Below are 26,938 nucleotides of genomic sequence, written 5' to 3'. Positions count from 1 at the left end.
CCAGCTTTTTTTCTCCCTGGCAAGTAGGCCCTTCTGGGATGCTGAGTGTCCACTGTTAGAGGTGGGAGGTCTTTCAAGCCTATCCCATTTGGAGTTCATGCCCAGGGCATATGGATGGGCTTTAGGAGCACATGAGCCTCTCAAAAATACTCAAAATGTTGTGCACATATGTGAGTCTGTCTGGGTGGGATCCACAGCTCCGTCAAATGTTCAGAGAAGTCCAAGACTTGGAAATGGTTAGGAATCTCTTATGTACATGGGGAAATGAGGCCAGGGAAGGGTTTCATTTGTCTAAATTCCCCTAGCACATTAGAGGCAAAACCTGATTCCAGAATGATTTTCTCTGATTCTATTCCCTTCTACACCTATCGTTCCTGGGCTCTAAGTACTCTTGGACATTCCACAGGCTCCTAGATTTTGCCTGTCCTGGGTAGTGCTCAGCACCATGGGTTCCCCACCTCAGCTTTGCCTCCTGTATCCCCATTTCCACCAAATAGGCCTGTACTTTCCTATCTCCTGCCAAACCCACCCAAGCCACCTGATGCTGCTGTATGTGGCTGTGGCCACTGTGAGTGCGGGTCCTCCCATCCTCCGCCCTAACCTGGGTTGTCCCTTTCCTGCTCCTGGCTTCTCCCAAAGCAGAATAATTTCAAACCCAGCCACCCATTGAGGTAGGTCTAACTGCCCTGAACCTAGCTCCTAGGCATGTAGGGTCTTCATTTCTGTCTCATCACCTGGGGAGACTGCCTCATGGGTGGCTGCCCAGGTCCCTTCGTGTGTGTGTGTGCATGTGCATGTATGTATGTGCCCAGAAATGCCCACCATATGCTTGTTCACAGATATGCACACAGGCATCAGCACCCATGCATTATCCTTCAGTCTTATAGAACATGTTGGGCCCTGGAACCCTCCTTGTTGAGCCCCCTTCTCCAGACCTTTCCTTGGGCTTCCTACCGTCCTTGGCTTGGATCTCTGCGTGGAAACCACACAAGGTTATTCCATGCAGAATGCTAGCCTTGCCACTTTCTAGCTTTGTGGCCCTAAGCATGTTCCTCAACTCTTAGCTTCTGCTTTTACAACAGTGATGTTGATAATCTCCAGGCTATTCACCAAACGTTTAAAACAGTGCCCGCTGTTTGCCAGGCATGGTGCTGGGCTCTGGGGCAGACAGTGAATGTGACATAGTCCCCACCCTCCTGAACTTACATCCTAGTGAGGGAGATGGGCAGGAAATAAGGAAACAAATAGAAAAAGGAGTTTCAGTTCTGTTAAGTGATGCTTAGCAGATAAAATGCTCTGTGGAGGAGTGTGAGAGGGCAGGGTGGTAAGAGAGGGCCTCTCTGAGGAGGCAGCATTGGAGTGGAGCCCTAAGTGGCAGAAGAGGCAGTCATTTAGAGATCTAGGGAAAGAGCATTCTAGGCCAAGGGTACAGCTGGTGCAAAGGCCCTGAGGTGGGAATGAGCTCAGGGAGCAGAAAGAAGGCCAATGTGGCTGATGGCGTGGGGGATGGGGAGAGGGCAGTGAACCAGCATAGACAAGGCCTTTTTAGGCCATGCTGAGGAGAATGAATTTTAATCGAAGGGCATTGGGAACTATTGGAGGGTTATGAGTGAGGGAGAGATATAATGTGATTTGTGTTTTCATAGCTCATTCCAGCTGCCATGGGTAAAGTGAGGAGGGGGACAAGATTGTTGTAGGTGCAGCTGAGACCCAGAAAGTGGCTGGTTTGACATTTAGCCCTGGCCCAACCAGTGTTCCACTGACATCATGGGTCCACCTTAGATGGAGCTCAAAAAGATGCTGCCAAGCCCAAGGTCATCTCAAGGGCAGTGAGGAGCAGGAGCCCCTGCTCGGAGTAGGGTCTGGTTTATGCTGAGTGAGAATGCAGGGGATCTAACTACTGCCAGCTTGTCATTTTCAGGCTTCTGCTTGGGATCAGTGCCCTGGGGCCCAGCTGTACTAACTCTCTTGCTCTTGCCAGCAGGGCTGGACATGGACAGGGTCACTGCTTCGGGTAGAGTCTCCTGGTTAAAGATTTGAGCCCTTACTCTTGTGGGAGGATCTCACAGAGGGCCTGGGAAACTGGGGTTTGGTTAATCCAGCACCTCCAGCCCATCCAGGCACAGAAGGAAGCTACTTTTGAGTTCTAGAGGCAGCTCCTCCACTGTGTGACCTTGGGCACATCCTCTCCTGGTTCCATGCCTCAGTTTCCCCGTTTGTTAAATGTAGTGGTGGAAAGAGTGGTCCATAGCTGACTTTTCCCTTGACCTCTGTAAGAGTTTGTTCTTCCTTGGATTTCTACTTTCTCAGTATTCATGACCTTAGGTACTCCTACCAGCCCTGGGGAATGAGAGCAGAGGTGATGCTCCCATTCTGCAGATGGGTTCACAAAGGCCAGAGAGGATGATGTATCCCAGGGCACATGAAGGTTCAGAGTGAGGGCTTGGGGCATTGTTTGACATCTCTGACCTGCAGCCCCCCCCCCCCTGCTTTATGTGCCCCTCTCTTGGGCTCAGAAAGAGAGAGGGGGGTCCTGGCTTGGCTATTTCTGGGCTCAACTGGCCCTCAGCCCAGGCAGGGACTCTGGGCCCCCCGCCCAGAGTGGAGCTCAATGCTGTCCCTTGTCTACCCACCCCAGAAACCAAGGACACGGCCCAGTGCCCAGTGTTGGCAGAACCTCCACCCGGCTCCCAGCTGCAGGAGGACATGGCAGGGCAGGTAGGGCTGGAGCCAGCCTGAGGCAGCTGCTGGAAGTTGGGGGATGAGGTAGGGGCCTCCCAAGGAGTCCTTGATTTGTTCTTAACCTTGGCTTTGAGGCTGGTGTAAAATGAGCATCAGGTGAAGCTACTTATGCTTTCAAGTCTCAGGCCTCCTGGGAGCTCAGACAGAGCCCTGACCACAGGGGAGGCACTCTGTCCTGCTGGGCTCAGCCTCCACGTGTGGGTGTGGGAGCGAGGCACCCTGGTGGAATTGGGTTGAAGCCCTGTGCCCCAGATCCAATGCACATCCAGGCCCCTGGGCTAGAAAGCAGGCCAGAGGACTAGAACTCAGGCAGCAAGCCAAAAGTCTCCACTCTCCCTCCTCTTTCCTTTAGAAATGCTCCCCCCACCCCCAAGACGTCTCAGTTGAGGAGATGACCTCCTGTTCTCCCCCCTCTGAGTACACAACCAGAGGGAACAGATTGAAATAGCAACTGCAGCAGCAGGGATTTAGGGCAGACCAGAAAGAAACCCTCACTTAGTGCCGAGCCCCTTGGGGTCCCCAGCGTCCTAGGATCAGGGCCCAGATATTCTAGAGCCTAGATCTTCAGATTTGTTTTTTAAAATAAAATCTTAAGCTCATGAGGTCTTCAAAACTCTAGATTCTAGGAAGGAATGCTCAGGGTGGGTGGGCTGAGGCCCCAGACTGCTGTCTACCCCACTCAATAACAGATTCCTATATCTGGTCCCTGTAGATTCTGGTTTAGGAGGTTTGGGGGAGGGCTCATAATCTGTATTTTAACAAGTCCCTCCAGTGACACTTAGGACCAGGCAAGTATAGGCAATCTGGGTCTCACTTAAATCCTTTTTGCTATACTTACAAGCTGTTCTGGTGCAGCCTCTCAGGCTGACCAGTCCCTCTCCTTCAGCCTCCCCTGAACCCTCAGGACCCCTTTTCAGAGGAGCCTGGGGTTGTTGGGGGGAAGTTGAAGCCTGAAGAAGGAAGGAAAGTGTGCCTGGGTGACTCCATCGGTTAAGCGTCAGACTCTTAATTTCAGCTCAGGTCTTGATCTCAGGGTCATGAGTTCAAGCCCATCACTGGGCTCAGTGCTGGGCATGAAGTGTACTTAAAGAAAGAAAGGAAGGAAGGAAGGAAGGAAGGAAGGAAGGAAGGAAGGAAGGAAAGAAGGAAAGAAAGAAAGAAAGGTGCCTGCAGTTAGTTGAACATCCAACTTCGACTCAGGTCATGATTTCAAAGTTGGTGGGTTTGAGCCCTTCGTTGAGCTCTGTGCTGACAGCTCAGAGCCTGGAGCCTGTTTCAGATTCTGTGTCTCCCTCTCTCCCTGCCCCTCTCCTACTCGCTCACTCTTGCTCTCTCTCTCTCTTACACAAATAAATAAACATTAAAAAAATTAAAGACAGAAAGAGAAAAAGAAAGAAGGAAGGAAGTCATTTGGAGGGGCTCGTGTGTATCTCCGATGACAAAGATCATGGGTGGGGTGGTGTGGGGTGATGCAGAAATAGCCTAGACTGGGTGGGGCCAGGGGCAGAGAGACAGTTGAGGGGGAGCCAGAACACAGCCCATTGCATCTGCCCTCTCATCTGGGATAAGATTGAGCAGGAAGCCTCTGGGAAATTGGGCTGGTTTTGATCAGTTTAAAAAGGGGGCAGGGAAAGGGGTGTCTGGGTGGCTTAGTTGGTTAAGTGTCCAACTTCAGCTCAGGTCATGATCTTGTGGTTCGTGGGTTAGAGCCCTGCATTGGGCTCTGTGGCGACAGCTTGGAGCCTGGAGCCTGCTTTGGATTCTGCGTCTCCCTCTTTCTCTGCCCCTCCCCTACTCACACTCTGTCTCTTTCTCTCAAAAATAAACAACAAAATTTTTTTTTTTTAAAAAGGGGGCAGGGATGGATATGGCAAGTGAAATGGGTCTCCTCATTTTAAGAGGAGTTACAAACTCAAAGCATGGCAGATAGGAGTGGGGCTGGCCTGGCTGGTGCAGTGAGGAGGCCCCGACCTGGACCCATACAGATCACACAATGAGTTAGGCGGAGCAAGGCCAAGGTCCCCTTCTGGTACTCTCCCCAGAATGCCCCATAGCAGCCTCCTCTTAAGTCCCTTCTCAAGGCTGGGTGAGCTCTGGGGGGCTGGATGTGGAGGGGAACCCCAGGCCCCCACCTCTTTTCTCCTCTCACAGCCCGGGCTTTGGGCACTGAGCAACAAAGGCAGGCTTGCTCTAGGCCAGGGTCCTGGGTGGCGCCTCACCAGCCCAGCACCCTGGACAGCGCCTCACGCTGGGCCTCAGGTTGGTTTCTCTGGGTTGATGTCTGGTTCTGATAAAGCTGCACTTCTGTTGACTTCCTTGCCTCCTGTCTTAACTGTCCGTCTAAAGGCAGCCCCGTCTCAGTTCCCTCCATTCACCACAAATTCGCTTTTGTCTGGCTCCTGGAGTCAGGGTGAGAACATGGAAAGAGGCAAGGGGGCTGACTGGTGTCAGCCTGGAGTTTTCGTCTACATCACACACCAGCTGGAAAGGAAGAGGGTTTCCAGGGATCTTGGACCCTTCCCTCATTCCTCCCAACCTGGATCTTTCTCAGAGAGCTTTGGTGGGTTCTTGTGGGCACAACAGAGACATCAAAGAAGTAACAGGGAAGGCAGGACTGTGGCACACAAGATGGCTGGGGGTCAGGGGAGAGGTGAGCGGGGCTGGCCCGAGGAGGCTACAGTCTGAACCCATACTCCAGCCAGGAGGTCCTGAGATCTTCTCAGCCATCCTCTTGTCCCCAGGCAGGCTACTTGGCACTGGTTTTGCTTGTCTTTAGACCCCCCAGCACCTGTCCTGTCTGACTTACCTTTTCATTTCTCCATCTGCCTCCAGGTCTAGTGGAGTCCCAGGAGCAGTCAGCACAGGGTGGAAGTAGTGGCTGCCATGGATGAGGATAAGCTTCCATCTGTACTACCTGGGGAAGGTGGTGCTGCCTGGGACCCCAGCTTGGAGTCTGAGGAAGAACCAGGGGCCGAGAATGGAATGGCACAGAGTCAGGACCTGAACAGTAGCTACAATAGCCCAGGGCATGAGATAAGGGGCACTCTGGTGGACACCGAAGAGCCTGCACAAGGCCCGAACGTGGCCCTCCGTGGCCTCAGCCTTGGCCTTTCCCTCACCAATGGCCTAGTCCTGGGGCCAGACTCAAACATTCTGGAAGATTCTACAGAGTCCAGGCCCTGGAGGGCTGGTGGGCTGGCAGAGGGGGACGATGCTTCCAGGAATCTATGTCTGGAAACTGAGGACCCTCAGCTGGGGTAAGTTGGTGTCTTGGGTTGGGGACTTGCTGCATTTGGCCACTCCAATGCCATATGGCTTGGGCCTAGCCACTTAGCCTCTCTGGTTTTTGTTTTTCTCCTCCATAAAATGGGAATTACATCTCCCTGTTTTGCCCGGCTTCTGGGTGTTTTGGAAGGCTGGAGCCATTAGATTTCAAAGGCTAGCAGGCCTGTTGTGCTCTCTACCCACAGCCCCCCAAACCATCATGGGCTCTTTCTATGTGGGGTTGGAGGGCCACACTCCTTCCTTCCCAGGCTTTGCAGTAGAGTTCCAAAATGCTTTGATGCAGAAGGTCATCTGGTCCAGCCTTCTGCTTCCTGGAGGTGAAGATCTCCCAATTCTGCAACTGACCTCAGAAGAGTAGGCTTCATGGGTTAATCCCTGACAGCTACCCCACCCCCTACTTGAGTGCCATCCGGAGGTTCTACCAAGAATCTCACTTCAGTTCTACTAACTGGAGTTACACTCCATTTCTATTATCTTCAGCAGGAAGCAGAGAGACCTACATGTCTTGGAGGTACTAGTTGGACAAGGAGGGTGGGAAAGGGACAGGGGAATGTCCTGAGAAAAGAAAGTATATAGAAGTCTTAGTGTGCACAGCTGCAGGCCCTGGCCTGGATGAGCCAGTGTGCATGGGTGGCATGCCTCGTGGTCTGGCCTGTGCATTATTGTGTGCATAGGAATGTGTGAACATGCTGATGTGCATGGGTCTTTGTGGTCGTGTGTTTGTGTGTGGGGGTTTGAGTGTGCCTGGCCTGTGCATTTGTGGGCACTTGGGTCTGCATGTGTCAGGGCTGAGTGTGGCTAGCTCTGTGGATAGGAATGTGAGTATATGGGGTTGGGTGCCTGTGTGTACCAAGTATGCTGTGGCTATGAGTGTTTCCATCCAGACAGGTCCTAGGGCAGCCACCTGCCTGGCCGTGGGGTGCAGGCAGGGGTCTGGGGCTTCTTGGAGCCTACGTCTTGTGTTTAGGTGGCATATTTATTTGGGATGGCTGAAATTGGGGGTAGATGGAAGTTTGGAGATTGGGCTAATAGTCTTCAGGCCTCTGTCAGAACCACCTCTCAGGTCTGCTCAGATGCATGAGAAGGTGGGAGATAGTGGGATGGGGGAGACCATTCATGGCTCTGACAATGAGATGAGAGCCCCCCACTCCCACCACCAAGGGCAAGGATCTGTATTATTCAGGTATCTCTGGGACCTAGCACAGGCCTAGCCGAAGTGTCTCTGCTGGGAAGATTTTGAGTGTCTGCTCTGGTGACCAGGGCAGTGACCCTTTTCATCTGTCTCTTCCTCCTGGAGTTCAGTAGAGGCAACCACACCAGTGCACTGTCACACTTCCTGCCATATTTTAGATTTCTGCCCTCCTCCCCAGTTCCTTCTTCAGCAAGAGAAGGCTTAATGAGACTGTGGTCTCAGAGCCTGCTGGAACTGGGGCAGGAGAAAGCTGGCTGTGACTCCAGCTTTTTCTCTCAGGTTGGTATGCTTCCCCAGGGAACACACTAGGACCACATCTTAGATCTGGGGTTTAAAGGAGGCGTTTGAGGGGTGGGGGTATCTCCCAGTCCACCTACAGTTCGGTGTCTCCAAGGCAGCAGGTGGTGGGGAAGAAGCAGGGTGCAGCTAATCCTCAGGGGCAGTGAGGGATGCACTTCCTTGCAAATGGTGGGTTTCAATTTATCTGAAATGGGCCACCTCAGCCTGGTTCTTTCTTTGTCTGTGTCTTTTCCTCTTCCTGTCTCTGTGCTTCTGTCTCTATTTTTGTCTCTCTTACTCTCTGTCTCTCTTACTCTGTCATGCTTTGTATCTCTTTTCTCAGACATTTGTCTCTCTTATTTCTCTCTTTTATCTTGTCTCTCTTTTGTCTCATCTCTCTTGGTCTCGCTCTTTGTCAGTCTTTCCTCTTCCTTACCTGTCCTTTCTACTTACCTGTGCTTCTTCCCAGTGGGTAAGAGTCTTCCCAGGATGCCTTGGTTTAGCTCTGTGTGATACTCTATTCTAGGTGCTGGGGATACATCAGTGAATAGAACCTACAAAAATTCCTGCTATCATGGAGCGTATGATCTAGTGGGTAGATAGATAATGAATCATAAAAATAATAATTATATAGTATGTAGGAAGGGGGTAAGTGCTTTGGAAAACCATGAAGTAGGAAAAAGGGGTAAGGTGTTTGCGGGCAGGTCTCAGTTATAAATGGGGTGCTCAGGGCATATCTCATTGAGAAGGGGACAAGGAAGGAGGGCTTCAGCTTGAGGGAAGAGCACTGTGGACAGAGAAACAGCCAGTGCAAAGACCTCTTCCAGGGATGGGACAGGGCCCTGCAATGGCTTAGGCAGCATCTTAAGCCACAGGGCTGACTAACATTTGTTTGTTCACCCAGTGCACCATTCAGTAGGATTAATAAGCACATACTATGTGCTGGGTGTTCCTTGGCCTTGTCGGGGGTGGGACTGGGGAACAGATGGTAAACAGGGGAACAAACAATATGGCAGACATGCTGATGGGGGCTGGGAGGAAGTGAGGAGATAACCTGAGGATTGAGAATAAAGAGAGGGGCCACAGTGGTGGGTGGTGTGGACCTGCCTTCCTCAGTCTCCCTGAGGAGGTGACATTAAGGCAAGGCCTGAGAGCTATAATGTAGTTGGCCAAGCTGAGAACTTTCAAGCAAAATTTTGACCCAGAGTTACTCTAGTTTGGTAGGGGGATGCCCATGCGTTCTGGAAAGCCTGGAGGCAGCAGGCCCTGTGCCACTGTGGAGGAAGAGGCCTCCCATTCATTCATTCATTCATTCAGACAAGTGATGTCTACTCTAAGCCAGGTCCAGGCAGGCACTGGGTGGGACCACGCCTGTCCTTTTCACTGCCAAACCCTCGTACCCAGTCCAGGACCTGACACCTAGTGCTCAGTAAGTATTGGCTGAAAGAATAAACAGGAAACAATCCATGCCTGCTTCTGTCCCCGGGGAGTTCCCAGACAGATTGGTGCAGTCCTAGCACCTGTAACGGGGGACACCACAGGAGGATGGTGACTGGTCATTGCATCCCACAGGTCGGGTGGCCCTGGAGAGCCAGATGTGCGGGATGGCTTCAGTGCCACATTTGAGAAGATCGTGGAGTCTGAGCTGCTGCGGGGCACCCAGTACAGCAGCCTCGACTCCCTGGATGTGCTGAGCCTCACGGATGAGAGTGACAGCTGTGTCAGCTTCGAGGCCCCCCTGACACCCCTCATCCAGCAGCGGGCCCGTGATAGCCCTGAGCCAGGGGCTGGCTTAGGCAATGGGGACATGGGGCCTGAGGGAGACATGGGAGCAGCTGGTGGTGATGGGGATCTGGGCAGCCCCCTGCGGCGCTCCATCTCCTGCAGCCGATCAGAGAACGTCCTGAGCCGCCTATCTCTAACCGCTGTGCCCAATGGCTTCCATGAAGATGGACCCCCGGGTCCAGGTGGGGAGGAGGAGGAGGAGGAGGAGGAAGAGGAGGAGGACACAGACAAGTTGCTGAACTCAGCCAGGTGAGGCAGGACCTAGGCTGGGAACTGGGAGAACCATTGAGCATATGGGGAAACCGAGATCCAGAGCAGGCAAAGCAAGTTAGGGCAACCCAGTGCACCCAGAGAGAACAAGGTCTCTCTGAGGTCATCGTGTCCTTCTTATGCACCCAGACTTCCCATCCTGGTCCTGAGGTTCCATGCTGCTCTTCTAGGCGTCTCCGGCCTTGGGGCCAGGGAAGTATGCTGTGGGTCGTGTAGCTTCTATGAGGGGCTCTTCTAAATAACTTGATTCTTCCTGATGCACTGGAGCTTCTTTCCCTGCTCTGGCTCCTGCGTGGGTTTTCCAAGGCCTGGGGAGACCTTCCAGCCTCCACCTGGGGCTTCTGACCCTGGGCCTCTGACCCCTTTTCTCCTGTCCCCACCTTCCCTGTGCAGTGACCCCAGCTTAAAGGATGGCTTTTCAGACTCGGACTCAGAGCTGAGCAGCTCGGAGGGGCTGGAGCCTGGCAGCACAGACCCACTGGCCAATGGGTGCCAGGGGGTCAGTGAAGCTGCTCGCCGGCTGGCCCGCCGCCTCTACCACCTTGAGGGCTTCCAGCGCTGTGACGTCGCCCGGCAGCTAGGCAAGAAGTGAGTCTGTCTCCCGTACCCCCCCTCCCCAGGCAAATCCAGTGTCCTCTCAGCCTGAAAGGGGTGTGGGTGACTTCAGTGAGGGGTGCCTGGTGTTGGGGGGCTCCCAGTAGTCCCCAGGAGCTCCTCCTCCTGCCACTGTCCTCATTCCTGGCCTTGCCCTAAATCTGTTTCCTTTCTGGGCTGCCTGGGTGAAGGCCCATGCTCTGGGGGGTGGGGGAATATAGTGGCAGGGCGGTCCCTCGGGGCTGGGGAGTGTGATGTGGCATGTGGTTTTGGGACCATGATGATGGTAGTGAGGACACAGCAGTGGGGCAGGGCAAGGGAGAGGAGAACCTGCATCTGCCTGGGACCCATGAGCTGGGAAGGGGTTCTTGGCCCTCATTAAACCCTACTCTCAGTCTTTTGGGACTGGCTAAGGGGGCTGAAGCTACCAAAGCACAAGCCCTGGCCTTGAGACTGTGGAAAGGGGACTAACCAGATGAGAGTCCTGAGGTGCGCAGTGCAGAGGGTGGGGGTGAGTAGGCGGGGACTGTGAGGGTGAGGGAATCACGTGGGGCATCCTGAGCATGTCTGACCATCAGCATGGCCACCTGCCTTTGCCCTTCCTCCAGAGGGCCTCCACAACCACATTAAGGCACTGAGATGAGCGGAGGCAGTCATAGCCCCCAAGGCAGAGGGGACAGTCCAGACCCTAGACCCCAAGTCAGAGCTTAGGTCACAGGGGGGTGTTGAGGACAGCTCCACTTGGAATCCTTCCCTCACTTCTCTCCCTCTCCTTCCTCCTCTACCCTTCTCAGCCTCCACATTACTGGGCTTGCCTCCTAGCTCCGGCCCAGACATCACAGCAGGACTTCGAAGCCCTGCCTCTCCCCCTGGGCTGTAGTCCCCACCCCCAACCTAATAGCCTTCAGGAGGCTCCTCCAGGAGCCTTGGTTGTGGTTGATCTGCATCCTCCTGTCCTTCTGACCACTCTGCTACAAGAATTTCCTTCAGCATTTAACTGCTTAACTACGCTTGTCTCTCCCATCTGTAAAACAGAAATTCTTCCTCAGTTACACTTCTTCTCCCAGCCTCTTTGCAGCCAGAATTCTGGGGTTTACTGCCCTGCGTGGCCTCAGCCCCCTCTTCCTCACCATATTCAGCTCCTGGGGCAGGCTTCTTCCCCACCCAATGCCTGCAGCAGCCCATCTAGGCCAAGGCCATTAGTGGCCTTTGTCTTTGAATCTAGTGGCTGCTACCAGGCCTCAACTTACCTGGCTCAACATCACAGACACACACCCCACTCCTTTTTCCTTAATTAAATTTTTTATTATGCGAACTTCAACCATATACAAAACCAGAGAAAATAATATATTAAACCTCCTTTTAGGGGCACTTGGGTGGCTAAGTTGGTTAAGCTTTCAACTCTTGATTTTGGCTCAGGTCATGATCCAGCCCCACAATGGGTTCTGTATTGGCCTCTGGGCTCTGTGCTGACGGTGCAGAGTCTGCTTGGGATTCTCTTTCTCCCTCTTTCTCTCTGCCCCTCTCATGCTCTCTCTCTCTCTCAAAACAAACAAACAAACAAACAAACAAGCAAAGAAACAAACATTAACCTTCCCTCCAATCTTCCACATACCCATTACACAGCTTCAAAGTTAATAATATCCACCTACCACCCCCACCCCCACCACCCCCCTTCCTTGCCATTTGTTAGACTATTTTAAGGCATATTTTAGGCACTCTATCATTTGATCCATAAAAACTTTAGTATATGTCTGTAAATGATAAGGATTTTTATTTTATTTATTTTTTAAAATATTTATTTATTTTGAGAGAAAGTACAAGTGTGGGAGGGGCAGAGATCCCATGATCCCATGCTCATGATTCCATGAGATCATGACCAGAGCCGAAATCAAGAATCAGACAGGGGCGCCTGGGTGGCTCAGTTGGTTAAGTGTCTGACTTTGGCTCAGGTCATGATCTCATGGTTTGTGAGTTCGAGCCCTGCATTGGGTTCTGTGCTGACAGCTCAGGGCCTGGAGTCTGTTTCAGATGCTGTGTCTTCCTCTCTCTCTCTGTCTCTGTCTCTCTCAAAAATAAATAAATATGAAAAAAAAAAAGGATCAGACAATTAACTGACTGAGCCACCCATGCAACCCTAACTGATAAGGATTTTTAAGTATAATCATAATTCCATTATAATTTTTAACAAAACTTACCCAAAATTCCATAGAATCTCTAACATTTAGTGTCAGTTTAATTTTCTGTCTCAGAAATGCTTCTCTATCAGGATGCAAACAAGGTCCACACGACATTACATTTGGCCAATATGTCTCTTGAGTCTCCCTCTCTCTCTTTTTTTTCCTTCTCTTAAGTCTCTTAAACAATAGTTTGCCAGGCTGCCTCCTTTTTCTTAAGGCTGTGTATCTGTTGAAGAAACAATCATTTGTCCAGAAGAATTTTCCACGATTTGGATTTGGTGTCCCCGCGGAGTTACCTCACGCTTTCCCTATTGCCTCAGTCCCTAGTCTCCTGTAAATGGGAGGGAGAGCTTGGGGCTTGAGTAGGTTCAGGTTGAAATTCGTTCTCTTTCCTGTCAAGAATTCATCACTTCGGTCTCCTTGAAACACTCGTGGCCTCCAGGATACTGTATCCCTTCTTCTCTGGCTGCTGTTTTCTCAGTCTCCTTTACTGGCTCCCTCTCTCTTCTCAGGCCTGAGAAGGCCTGCATCCTTAAGAGGGACTTCCTCTGATCTCCGTCCTGAGTCTGCACCTTCCTCTTGCATGGGCTCATCCTTTCTTCCAAGTCATTAACCAGCTCACAGCTCTCACAGGGGTACATCCAGCTCCACCTGTTGGACAGCTGTGGACACCTCCCCCCAGGGCCACCTACAGTGTCATGCCCCACACGAGTCCATCTCCCGTGGATTCTTCCTCTGAAATCTCTCTCCTTCCCAACCCCTCTGGGAGAGCCACTGCAGCCCCCAGGGGGTCTCCACTCAGCAGGTGGTGTTCCACATTCAGATCTGACCACTCATGCATCTCCTCCCTGCTTTATACCCTTCCAGATCACTAACCCATCCTTCCCTTGCCCCTCAGGCCCTGCTCCCTCCCTCATCTCTTGCTGCTATGTTCCTGCTGTCTGGCTCCAGCCACATGGTCCTGCTGAGAGCTTCTTAGACATGTTGTGCAGTTTCCTCTACTGGGGACACTTTGTATCATCCCTCTCCCTACTCCCTTCCCCTGACTGGCTTACTTTCTGAGACAGCACCTCCTTTCTGAAACCTTCCTAATGCCCCTCCCAAAGATAAGCTGTCAGAGTCCAACTTGCCAGCAGAGGGAGGCAGCCTAGGGAAGGGCAGGTCAGGTGGGTGGGTCACGGTACCCCAGGGCCCACTCCCCATGTACCTCCTATTGTTTGCTATGCCCTATTTCTAATGGACACCTCATGCTCTCCTGACAGTAACGAGTTCAGCAGGCTGGTGGCTGGGGAGTACCTCAGTTTCTTCGACTTCTCAGGCCTGACTCTGGACCGAGCGCTCAGGTCAGTGGGGTTGGGATGGGGCGGTGTCCACAGGTGGTACAGGCCACTGTCTGGATTCTCATGCCAGCTCTATCCTAAACTTGCTGTGCATCCTTGGGCAAGTCTCTTGACCCCTCTGGGAAGGCTGTGGAGAAGGGGCCATGAGCACGTCAGCAGTCCAACAACTCAGTGAGTGCCTGCTATGTGGTGGGCTGAGGATATGAAGGTGGGAATGTGGTCAGGACTTTTAAGAGAGGCAAGGGCAAAGGGCTTGCCTGTATTGAGTACTTCCTGTTTGCCAGAGGTAGTAGATCTTTATACTCCCTGCTGACTTCATTCATCCTCACCACACCCCTGTAGGGTAGGGTTATCTTTGCCATTTACAAATGAAGAACCAGCTGATAGGTAAAGTGATTCCCTTCAGTCACTGAGGGGGGAGATGACAAAAATGGGATTTGATCTCAGGTCCTATTGGTGTTTGGACAGAGTATCTTTCAGGAGGGTCAGGTACAGGCCTCGGTGTGGGGAGGAGTGGATGGAGTTCCACCCAGGGTCTAGCAGTCCTTGGTGGCAGGGCCCGCAAGGAGTCACCAGGCCACAAGCCCTAGGGGCGGGGGACAGCAGTCTCTGAGCTAAGTGGGGGGTGGTCCCAAATGTTAGATCTCACCATGTCCCACATGTCTCTTACACTTAAAAAAATGTATTTTCCATTCTTTTTTCTCTACTTCGCTTGAGATATTTTCTGTTGACCTGCTTTTTTAGTTCACTTACCCTTTTTTCTGTGTCTAATATTCTGTTAAACCCATTTACTGAGTTTTTACTTTTAACTATTATATTTTTCAGTTCTAGATTTTCATTTTGTTATTTTTTAATTTTTTAATTTTTAAAAAAAAAAATTTTTTTTTTAATGTTTATTTTTGAGACAGAGAGAGACAAAGCATGAACAGGGCAGGGGCAGAGAGAGAGGGAGACACAGAATCGGAAGCAGGCTCCAGGCTCCGAGCCATCAGCCCAGAGCCCGACGCGGGGCTCGAACTCACGGACCGCGAGATCGTGACCTGAGCCGAAGTCGGACACCCAACCGACTGAGCCACCCAGGCGCCCCTTAATTTTTTAATTTTTAAAAAATATTTTTACTTAATCTCATACCCAACATGGGGCTCAAACTCACAATGCCGAGATCAGGAGTTGCATGTATATCTGACTGAGCCAGCCAGGTGCCTCCCAATTTTTAAAAAATAGATTCTAATTCTCTGGGGGAATTTATTCTCATCTTTTCACTCATTTTCTCCACCGTTCCCTCTCTTTTTGAACATAAATGTATATATTATATATAATAAATATTTTTTATATATAAAAAATATATATTATATATATACAAAATATTTTTAAAATGTTTGTTTTTGAGAGAGAAAGAGAGAGAGCATGCAAGCAGGGGGAGGGGCAGAGAGAGGGACAGAGGATGCAAAGTGGGCTCTATGCTGACAGCAGAAAGCCCAGTGCTGGGCTCAAACTCACGACTGCTAGATCATGACCTGGGCTGAAATCAAGAGTCGGATGCTTCACCAACTGAGCCACTCAGGTGCCCCTGAACATATATATATATATATATATATATATATATATATATATATATATATATATATATATATAATGTATGTATATGTGTATGTGTATATACACATGTGTATATACACATACACATATATATTTATTTATTTAAAATAAATATTTTAAAAATATTTTTAAAATTTATGTTTATTTTTGAGAGAGAGAGAGAGAGAGTGTGAGCAGGGGAGGGGCAAAGAGAGAGGGAGACACAGAATCTGAAGCCGGTTCCAGCTTCTGAGCTGTCAGCACAGAGTTCAACGTGGGGCTTGAACTCATAGACCACAAGATCATGACCTGAGCTGAAGCTGGACTCTAAACTGACTGAGCCACCCAGGACCCCTATATATCATATATATATATGATATATGATATCATATATATATATGATATATATATCTTAATGTTTATTATTTTGAGAGAGAGAGAGAAGAATGCTCACACGGTGGGGGAAGGGCACAGAGAGAGGGAAAGAGAATCCCAAGCAGGCCTTGCACTGACAGTGCAGAGCCTAATGTGGGGCTTGATCCCGCAAAACGTGAGATCATGACTTGAGTGGAAATCAAGAGTTGGACACTTAACCACCTGAGCCACCTAGGCACCCCTCTTTTTGAACGTATGAATCATAGTTATTTCGAAGTCCTTGTCTGATCATCACAATATCTGTACTGTTGGAATCAGCTGTATCTGTTTCTATTGTCTCTTTTTCTTCTCTTGGTTTTCCATCCATATATCCTGTTTCTCTGCATGTTCAGTGATTTTTTTTTTTATTAGATGCTATGCATTTTGTATGGAATTATAGTGGCTCTAGGTTATTATATACTCCTCCCACAAAGGTTTACCTTTTCCTTTCCTGGGCAATTAGAGGGGGTCAGGGGGTGCAGTCTTAATCCAACCAGGGATGAGCTGAAGAGAGGCTGCACAAAAGTTTGGTAAAGTCAGCGTTCCCCCTTTTCCACTGGAAGCCTAATGTGTTCACTGGGGTCTCTTCCTTTGGTGGGTCCTGAATCCTAATTGCATTTCCTCAGTGTGGCAAGAGTGTCATAAAAACCCCAATCCCTCTACTTCTCAGAGGCTTTCTGCTTAGCTTCTTAGCATCTTGCCCCTCACATCTTCAGAATTTGGCCAATGTCTCTAAGGGAACACTGGCCATGTGTTCACAGCCCCTCAGGTCTCCAGGTTTGTGTCTTAAGCTCCCTGAAGCCGCCAAGTGTTCTGCGTCTTGCCTTTGCCAATAATCAACAATGCCCCCAAGGAAAAAGCAGCTGTAGACCAGCCCCTCACCCCAGCCCTTCTGGCCTTCTGGTTTTTGTGGCATCACTGGCTTCCTGATAGCTTTAGAGAGATTCGTTCTGTCTCGCTTATCTCAGGTTCTCAGTGGAAGTGTCAGTCTGCTGCAGGTCGCTGTATCCTGAGCGGAGTGTGAAGTATGCATTGGGATGAGGAAGGTTGGTTGGAGAAGATGTTCACCAGGGTCAGCTCATGATCAGAGGCGTGGGTGCTTGGCTGGAGAACCTTGTATACCAGCCCAGTAGATTTAGGCTCGACTGCACAGGCACTGGGGAGCCACAGAACGTGCTGGATATAAAACAGTGTTTTGGAAGGTAGTTGATCTGGAGGTGTGCAGGTTTCTGAAGAGGGTCTGGTGGGAAAGACAGGCATGAGATGGGCAGTGGGACTAGACGAAAGGTTGGTGTGAGGGGTAATCCAGAGGATTGACTAGAGGGATTTGTGTTGCCAGACTTCGGGGGGGGAGGTTGGGCAGTGGTAAGGCTGACCCTGGGGGCCTCCTGAGGGTTTGGTGGTGGCCATGTTGGGTTGTGGCTTGGTGAGGACCCCTGGGGAAGGGGTATTTGGACTGATGAGTAGGAGCTGGATAGATGGCTTGTAGGTAGGGCAAATCAAGGCCGAGATGGGAGATGGATTCTAAAAAGTCCTAGTGGAGTGTCGTTAGAGGGGGCAGGCAGAGCTGGGTGCCGGGTGGAGAAAGAGAACAGGGAATAGGAGAGACCAGAGCAGGGAAGGAGAGTACTAGAGGGCAGACAGAGTGGGTTGGTTTTTTTTTTTTAATGTTTATTTATTTAATTTTGGGGGGGGGAGGGGCAGAGAGAGAGGAAAGAGAGAGAATCCCAAGCAGACTGCACACTGTTAGCACAGAGCCTGATGCCGGGGCTTGATCTCACAAACCTTGAGGTCATGACCTGAGTCAAAATCTAGGGTCAGCCACTCAACCGACTGAGCCACTCAGGCGCCCGCAGAATGTTTTTGTCTGGCAGTCCTTGACTGATTGGGATTGAAGTAGAACGTGGTCTGCAGTTTGAGATGCCTTGGGAGGCTTAGAGGCTAAGGGCTGGCCAAGATGGACTCACGGGTCTCAGGGTGCCTTAGGAGCAGCATGAGAGAGCACAAAGCAAAATAGGCTTTCAAGGAACCAAATGAACCATGGCAAAGTTAGGAATGAACTAGTCTCATGAACCCTGGACAGATAGAGGCTCAAGTTTGCTCAGCTGGCAGTTTTCCTTCCCAAGAAGAGTTGTGCCTCAGCCCCATCTCCCAGCCCCTCTGGTTTTGCTATCAACTCTCACGGGCCCCTGAGAGCCAGTGACTTTTGAAGTAGGCCAGGAGAGGGGTTCAGAGCTGCCCAGTAGAGGAGTAAAAGTCCTTCCAGATAGCTTCACCCCACTCAGAGGCATGGGGTAGTGAACGTGCCTGTCCTGTCTAGGGTGTGAATATGGTGTGGGAGGTTGGGGGGAGGGGACCTTGGAGGGATAGGAGAGACAGGTGGCGTGATCATGAAGGCCAGAACATGAGAAGTTTGGCCGTTATCCTGACTGCTTTGGGGAGCCAGTGACAGGTTTTAAGCAGGGACGAGTCTCGACTACATGTTTGTTTAGAAAGGCCATTCGGTATCTGCAGGGAAGATGTATCAAGGAGGTGCAGGGGTGTACCTGTCTGGAGGCTGCTGAGGGTGTCCTGGGCATATGATGAGGGCAGAGGAGGAGGAGGATTTGAGATCAGGGGTGAAGAACAAGCTGTTGGGACTTGGCGACAGCTCAGATTTGGGGTGGGGGAAGAGTGAGGGAGGCCAGGGTGGGGCCTGGGGCTCAGCTGGTGGCACATCGGGTGAGGAACAGGAATGACTGAGGAGGAACAGTCTGAGGGGCAGCTGTGGCCAATCCAGGCCCCGCCAGAGAGGATCTAGAGAGGGGTGGGTATTTATCCTGAAGCAGAGCTGATGGTAGCCCTGAGGTGCTCATCTGCCTTTGTTCTTCATAATCTGTCCCCTGCTTCCTTCCTGGAGGGCACTGAGGACTGAAATTCTAAATGCCCTTAGCCTCCACACTCCAGAGGCTGTCCTGCGGGCCAGGATGTCCCCCTTGGCCCAGATGCTGGGGCCCTAGAGCCCTGGCCCACTCTGGCAGGTTTATGTGGTATGTGTGTGGGGGGATTCCTACCCTAGACTGGTTCAGGGACTCTAGAAGGCCTTCAACATCCTTGAATTGCCTTCCAGAACCTTCCTGAAGGCTTTCCCACTGATGGGGGAGACGCAGGAGCGTGAGCGGGTCCTTACACACTTCTCCCGCCGGTACTGCCAGTGCAACCCGGATGACAGCACCTCGGAAGGTACGGCCATCTGTCCCACCTGCCGCCCCTGCTGGGCCCTGGCTTCCTCCTACCCTTGGTCCATGTGCCACCTCTGTCCTGTTCAGTGAACATTGAATGATGGCACATAGAGTGGGGTCTGCTTGCTGGACGAGAGACCTTCCAAATGTCTTGCCCATTGTCATTCTCTGTGCCTGGAAGTCCTCGATCCTAGATTCAGTCTTTTGGTTTTTCATTCTCCCTGCTCCCCCTGGCAGTGCTGATTCTTGGTGTGGTAGGAGTCCTGGTGTGGAGGTCTGGGTTGGGGCCCTCTTCGCCCTCTTAGCAGCAGCACTTTCCTGTGGATGGACTCGAGTCCCAGGAACTGGGGGACTAGGCCAGTTATTGGAGGAGACACAGGCCAAGGCAGGGACATAGTCCACGACCCATAGCCACTCCTGGGTCTGAGTGTCAGGATAAGTTTGGTCACAGGAGGCAGGAGTCTGGCCTATAGCAGGCCCAGGGAGCTCAGGTCCCTTGTGAGGGAGGGGTTGGCCCTGACCTGGGGCAGGCAAGTGACTCTGGTGTTGCAGTGGGGGATAGAGCAGGAAGCGTCACATAGCTTCTGGGCCCTGAGGTGCATTTGGCTGGTGGCTGGCCTCTTCCTCTCTCCAAGGTCTTCAGGTTGGCTCTGTCAGGAGACAGGTGGGTGGCTGGGTTTGAAGAAATGGGTCCTCACACTGAGGGTGCCACCATCTCTGATTTAGATGGGATCCACACGCTCACCTGTGCTCTGATGCTGCTCAACACGGACCTGCACGGACATGTGAGTTGGGGAGGCAGGAAAGGGGCATGTGCTCGCACTGACCCACCCCTGCGCTGTCCTGGGGCTCACTCTTTCTCCCATCCCCCTTCCTGATCCCTGCTTGCTGGCCATGGTTCTTTAAGCAGACCTGGGAGTTGGACAACTTGGCTTCTAGGCTTGGCTCTGCCTTAGTTTATTCACCTGAGATCTGCCAGGATGCCTTGCCCCCAAGCAGAGAGTACAGCTGAGGCACAGGGAAAGTGGGGTTTGCTAAATAAGACATGCCACCCCCAGCTGTGTCGACTCCAGGCATTGCTAAAGAGCTAGTGCTCTTCCTGCCCCTGTCTGGCAAGTCCGGATGTGGCCCTGTTGAAGTGCCTCGCCCCAGGCAGCCCCCACCTGTCAAATGGTAGGTTGCCCTCAGGAGGCGGTCTCATCACCCTGACCTACCACCAGGCAATTAGTGAAGTAAAAGGTGGGTGCCCCAGGCTGTGAGGCTGTGCCATCACAGGCCTGGGCTCTCTGTGTTGCTTGTGGCTCAATAACTCCTTCTTCTCTCCTTCCTCTGCTCCGGGGACCCCCCCCTCTTTGGTCTCTCTTGCCCTCCTTCAGGTGGTAAGTGTAGCCGGTGGTGTGCATGCCCTGTGAGCCTAGACCTCGCATCTCCATGTTCCCCCTTCTGTGTCCCTCATCACCTCATCTGCCCCGTCATTGCTCATCCAGGGGTGGTCAGAGCCCCTGTGTTGGGTTGGGGATATTTCGTTGACACATGGGGACCACAGGCCAAGTCTGGTTCTGGGGTTAACCGGGAAAGCTCAGGGCACATAGGGTGGAAGAAAGAGCTAGGACAGACCCAGCTTCAGATCCTGCTCTTGCCTCCAAGTGGAGGCTCTGTGACGCTGGACAAGACATTGAGCGTCAGATTCTGCATCTGTGAGGTGGGAATAATGATTTCCTGACAAGTGGCCTGGGGAGGATGGAGAGAATTAGTATGCACAACACCAAGCATCAGGGTTGGGTACCTAGTAAGGATTTAATTATGAATAACATCATTATGTAAGAATAACAATAGGACTCATTATTGATATTAAGATTTAAATGAGGGAGAGCCCCAAGGCCTAACCTGTAGATCCCTGGAGAGTTAAGAATGTGAAGACCATAGCCTAATGGCAACCTGAGAGGGCATGGGTACACTGGGGCACCTGACTAGGAAGGGTGCCGACCTTGGTGACCTCGGCTTAAGGAGTAGTCATGTGACAGTTTCCTTTATGTCTGCCTGGGCTGGCAGCCTGCTTGTGGAACAGGAGAGTAGATGTGCGCCTTCCCTGAGAATGTCTCCAGAACTAATACCCATTAACCGGCTAATGTTCCCCCAAGACTGCTCACTCTGTATGGAGAGCAGGTATTGCTACTGTACCTTAAAAGGAGCATTAAACACACCCCTCCTCTCCCGATTCCCACCCTTGGTTGGGCCTGAGGGCAATCTTAGGACCCAGTTACTGCTTTGCCAAGTCATGGATGCTCCGTGGTTAAGAACTGCAACAGCCACTTAGGTCAAGGGTACCCCTGAGCTTGGTGGGCTGTAGCTGCCCACCCCCCACATCAATGCCGGCAGCTGAGGAGGAACATCAGCACCTTCCCAGAGCAGAAGTGGGTGGGGCAGGATTGCGGTTTCTGGAGCCAACAGACATTGAGGATCCCGTCTTTCTCTCTTGAGGCAGTATTGCAAAAGGATCAGGAGAAAGCGTTCTGGGTGAGAGTCCCCAGTATTTCCCCACAGGACAGCTGTGTGGCCTGGGGCAAGTTACCTCGCTAAACCTCCCATTCACCTTCATAAAGTTCCTGTGAGGCTTAAGGAGACAGAACTTGTGAAGTACTCAGCTCCCCCTCGGGTTGCAGTTAGTGTGAGCTCTCTCCAAAGGCTCCCAATTGAAGCAGCTCCCCCTGCTTTGTGCTCTCCCCCATCCCCCACTCCTCTGCTCTCTGGAGACTGAGTGCTGGAGACTGAGTGCCGGCTGGATGTGGGGATCTCAGGAACGTGGGGCCTGCTAGAGCCCCAGACAACTTCTCTGGTCAGAGAAAGAGGCAGTAAAGGAGCTGGCAGAGGGGTAGGTGCATGTTCTTCAGGTGGACAGTTTTAGTAGCTATTTCATGTAGGCTTGAAGAGAAAGTCCATTCTGCAGTAGTTGGTTGAAACGTTCTGTATGCAGATAAGGTCAAGTCTTTTCACTGTGTTGTGCAAATCTTACATATCCTTACTGATTTTTTTTTTTTTATCGTGGTCAAATACACATAACATACCATCTTAATCGTTTTAAAGTGCACAATTCAGCGGAATTAAGTATATTCATATGGTGTGCTATCATCACCACTCCGTACTTCCAGAACTTTCTTGTCACCCCGAACTGGGGTTGTAATGTTACAGGGTTTCCTGTACCCATTAGCAGCCACTCTCCATTCTCTCCTCCCCCCAGCCCCTGGCAACCACTAATTTGCTTTCTGCATCTATGGATTTGCTTATTCTGTATATTTAATGTGAATTCAATCATAAAATATATGGCCTTTGTGTTTGGCTTCTTTCACTTAGCATATGTCTTCAAGGTTTGTCCATGTTACAGCATGTGTCAATATTTCATTCTTTTTTATGACCAGATAATATTCCATTTCACGGATGTCCCATGTTTTATGTATCCATTTATCTGTTGATGTATATTTGGGTTGTTTCCTCCTTCTGGGTAGTGATTATGATTTATGCTGCTGTGAACATTTGCGTCCAATCTTTTTTTTGTTTGAACACCTGTTTTCAATTCCTAAGAGTAGACTAGGTATATCATATGCTAATTTGGTGCCTAACTTTTTGAGGAACTGTGGAAATGTTTTCCATAGTGGCTGAACTGTTTTAAATTCCCACTGCCATTACATGAGGGTTTTAGTTTTTCCACATCCTCTTTAATGCTTCTTTCTTTTTTGATAGCCATTCTGGTGGATATGAAGTGCTGTCTGATTGTGGTTTTGGTCTACATTTTCCTGATGACTAATGATGTTGAGCATCTTTTCATGTTTTTTTGACCATTTGTATATCTTCTTTGGAGAAATGCCTATTTGAGTACTTTGCCCATATTTTGGATTAAAAAAATTTAACAATTGTAGTAAAAAAATTTTTTTTAATTGGGGTAAAAGATGTATAACATTAAAGTTACCATCTTATATAATGTAGGTCAGTAGTGTTAAGTCTGTTCACATTGTTGTGCAAGTAATCTCTGGAACTTTTTCATCTTCCCAAACTGAAATTCTACACATATTAAACAACTACTCCTCAACACCCCTCTCCACCTTGCCACTGACAACTACCTTTCTCCTTTATGTTTCTGTGAATTTGACTATTCCAGATTCCTCATACAAGTGGAATCATACAGAATTTATATTTTTGTGACTCATTTATGCCATGTAGCATAATGTCCTAATGGTTCATCCATGTTATAGCATGTGACAGAATTTTTAAGGCTAAGTAATATTCCATTGTATGTATGTATTCCATTTTGTTTATCCTTTCATCTGCTGATGGACACTTTGGATTGCTTTCACCTTTTGGTTTTTGTGAATAATACTGCTATGGATATATGGATGTGCAAATATTTCTTTGAGACCCTGCTTTAAATTCTGTTAGGTATATGTTCACTTTCTGAACAACCATACTGTTTTCCATAGTGACTGAACCATTTTACATTCCGACCAGCAGGGCACAAATTTTCTAATTTTACTACATCCTTGCCGACACATATTTTCTGTGTTTTGATAGTAGCCATCCTTTTTTTTAAATGTTTATTTATTTCTGAGAGAGAGAGAGAGAGAGAGCACAAGCAGAGAAGGGGCAGAGAGAGAGACACCCACACACAGAATCCAAAGCATGTTCCAGGCTCTGAGCTGTCAGCACAGAGCCCAACACAGGGCTCGAACCCATGAAATGTGAGATCATGACCTGAGCTGAAGTTGGATGCTTAACCGACTGAGCCATCCAGGCGCCCCAATAATAGCCATCCTAATGACTGTGGAGTTGTATCATCTCATTGTGGTTTTGGTTTGCATTTCCCTAATGATTTGTGATGTTGAGCGTCTTTTCATATGCTTATTGATCATTTCTACATTTTCTTAGGAGAATCGTCCCTTAAAACCCTTTGCTCATTTTTAATTGCATAGTTTGTGCTTTTGTTGTTGAGTTTATATATTTTGGATACTGTACCCTTATCAGATATATGGTTAGAAAAAATTTTTCCCATTCTGTAAGTTGTCTTTTCTCTCTCTTGATATATCTTTTGGTGCACAAAAGGTTTTAAGTTTGAAGAAGTCCTATTTATTTATTTATTTATTTATTTATTTATTTATTTATTTTTGCTTGCTTGCTTGCTTGCTTGCTTGCTTGTGTTTTGGTGTCATCTAAGAAACCATTACCAAATCCAAGATTACAAAGATTTATCTCTATGTTTCCTTTTGAGAGTTTTATGGTGTTGGGTCTTATGTTTAGATCTTTGATCCATTCTGAGTTAATTTTTATATATGGAGTGAAGTAAGGGTTCAGTTTCATTCTTTTGCTCTGGGTATCCAGTTGTCCCAGCACCGTTTGTTACAGAGACTATTCTTTCCTCATTAGATGGTCTTGGCCATGTTAACTGACTGTAATATTACAATATGTAAGTGTATCAAAGTAACACACTGTATACCATAAATGGATGCAATGTTATATGTCAGATTTACTCAGTAAAAAACATTCAGATGTCTACAGAGGTATGGGTGTGTTTATGGGCTCTTAATTTAGTGCCATTGATCTATATGTCTATTCTTAGGTCAGTGCTCCACTATCTTGATTACCTTTGTCTGTAGTAAAAGTTTTCTTTTTTGACTTTTTTTTATTTTGAGAGAGAGCGAGCTAGAGAGAGGGAGCGAGCACAAGTGAGGGAGGGGTAGAGAGGGAGAGAGACAGGGAATCCCAAAACCAATCTGTGCTGACAGTGTGAAGTTTGAACCCAAGAACCATGAGATCATGACCTGAGCTGAAATCAAGAGTCAGATGCTTAATGGATTGAGTCAGCCTGTAGTAAGTTTTGATATCAGGAAGTATGAGTCTTCCAACTTTGTTCTTTTCCAAGTTTGGGCTATTGGGAGCCCTTACAGTTCCATATGAATTTGAATATAAAGTTTTACATTTCTGCAAAAAAGGCCATTGGGATTTTGATACGGATTGCATTGAATCTATAGATCAATTTGGGAGTATTACCATTGTAGCTATATTAAGTCTTCCAATCCCTGAACACTAGATGTCATTCTATTTATTTAGGTCTTTAATTTCTTTTGTCAATCTTTTGTAGTTTTCAGTATACAAATCTTTTACCTCCTTGGTTATATTTATTTCTAAGTATTCTTTTTAATATTATTGTAAATGAAATTGTTTTCTTAATTTCATTTTATGATCATTCTTTACTAACATAGAAATATAATTGATTTTTGTGTGCTCTTATGTTCTGCAACTTTCCAGAATGTGTTTATTTTTTGGTATATTCTTTAGGATTTTCTATATACAAGATCATGTCATTTGTGAATAGATAGAGTTTTCCTTCTTCCTTTCTAATTTGGATGCCTTTTACTTCTTTTGCTTGCCTAATTGCTCTGGCTGGAACTTCCAGGACAATGTTGAATAGAAATGGGGAAAGTGGGCATTCTTGCCTTTTCCTGATCTTAGGGGAAAAGCTTTTAGTCTTGTACCATTGAGTATGATGTTAGCTGTGAGTTTTTCATAAATGCTTTTTAGTATTCTGAGGAAGTTCTATTCCTAGTTTGTTGGGTGTTTTGTTTTTTTTTTTTTTTAAGTGAAAGAAGGGTTGAATTTTGTGAAATGCTTTTTCTGCATCAGTTGAGAGGATCATGTGGTTCCCCCCTGCCTTCATTCTATTAATGTGGTGTATTACATTGCTAGATTTCTGTGTGTTGAGCCACCTTGCATTACTGGGATACATTCCATTTGGTCATGCTATATAATCCTTTCAAAATGCTACTGGATTCTGTTTGCTAGTATTTTGTTGAGGGTTTTGCATTTATATTCCTAAGGGATATTGTTACGTAGTTTTCTTGTGATGTCTTTTTCTGGTTTTGGTATAAGGTAATGTTGGCCTTATAGAATGAGTTAGGGAGTTTTCCCGCTTCAATTTTTTGGAAGAGTTTGAGAAGTATTGGTGTTAATTTTTCTCTAAATGTTTGGTAAAGTTTACTGAAGCCATCTGGTTCTGGACTTTTCTTTTGTGAGCTTTTTAATCATTGATTCAATCTTTTTATTTCTTATAGATCTATTCAAATTTCCTATTTCTGCTTGAGCATTTTTGATAGTTTGTGTGTTTCTAGGAGTTTGTCCATTTTATCTCATTGTTGTTAATGAATTGTTTAGTATTCTTGTTCTTCCTGTTACTGAGAGAACAGTGTTAAAATTCCCAACCAAGATTGTGAATGTGTCATTCTCTTTTTTTGGTTCTCTAAATTTTTGTCTTTTATTTTTTGAGACTATATTATTAGGTGCATACACATTTAGAATGCTTATATCATCTGACAGATTGGCCCCTTTATCACTATGAAAATGTCTCTTTTTATCTCTAGCAAGTTTTCTTGTCTTCAAGTCTATTTTGTCAGGTATTAGTGTGTTTATACTGGAGTTCTTTTGTTAGTGTCTGCATGTACAGTATATGTTTTTCCATCCTTTGTTTCTAAGATTTCTGTCCCCTTTATTTAAGAGGTCTTCTTGTATGATATACTTAAAAACAAGTCTGATAGTCTTTGCCTCTTAATTTGACCATTTAATGAATTACTAATATAATTAAATTTAAACATACCAGGATATGATTTGTTTTCTCTGACTTACCTCTTCTATGTTCCTTTCCCCTCCTTTTTTTTTTTTTTTTGCCTACTTTTGGATTATTAAAGTATTTTTTAGAATTTCCTTTTATCCCAGGGGCGCTTGGGTGGCTCAGTCAGTTAAGCGTCTGACTCTTGATTTCGGCTCAGGTCATGATCTCACAGTTCATGAGATCTAGCCCCGGGTCAGGCTCTGCACTGACTGTGAGGAACCTGCTTGGGATTATTTCTCTCCCTTTCTTTCTGTCCTTCCCCTGCTCACACTCATGCTCTCTCTCTCTCTTTCTCAAATATTAAACTTAAAAAAAAAAAAAAAGAATTCCCTTTTATCCCATTAACCTGTTAAGTTGTTCATTCTTTCAGAATTCTTTTGTTGGTTTGCAATGTGCATCCTAACTTA

General features: G+C 48.4%; 1 protein-coding gene across 5 annotated transcripts in view; it reads left to right on the top strand.

Moving 5' to 3' along the window:
- The window catches only part of PSD2 (pleckstrin and Sec7 domain containing 2), a 56,499-nt gene that overhangs the window by 15,075 nt on the left and 14,486 nt on the right, over positions 1-26,938 (top strand). For 4 of the 5 annotated variants that reach the window (XM_053907436.1, XM_053907435.1, XM_053907432.1 and 1 more), the window contains 6 exons: positions 5,575-5,999; positions 9,071-9,532; positions 9,947-10,141; positions 13,590-13,670; positions 18,769-18,881; positions 19,607-19,669. In XM_053907436.1, the coding sequence (XP_053763411.1) occupies positions 5,626-5,999; positions 9,071-9,532; positions 9,947-10,141; positions 13,590-13,670; positions 18,769-18,881; positions 19,607-19,669 (1,288 nt within the window). In that variant the 5' untranslated portion in view covers positions 5,575-5,625. The remainder of the gene's footprint in view (positions 1-5,574; positions 6,000-9,070; positions 9,533-9,946; positions 10,142-13,589; positions 13,671-18,768; positions 18,882-19,606; positions 19,670-26,938) is intronic. The other variant, XM_053907437.1, reaches the window with a different exon arrangement.

This window comes from Panthera pardus, unplaced genomic scaffold, assembly GCF_024362965.1.
Source record: "Panthera pardus isolate Hobbes unplaced genomic scaffold, ASM2436296v1 HiC_scaffold_2, whole genome shotgun sequence".
Taxonomy (NCBI): domain Eukaryota; kingdom Metazoa; phylum Chordata; class Mammalia; order Carnivora; family Felidae; genus Panthera; species Panthera pardus.
Note: the sequence above shows the minus strand (reverse complement) of the source record. Positions and strands in the feature narration are given on the sequence as shown.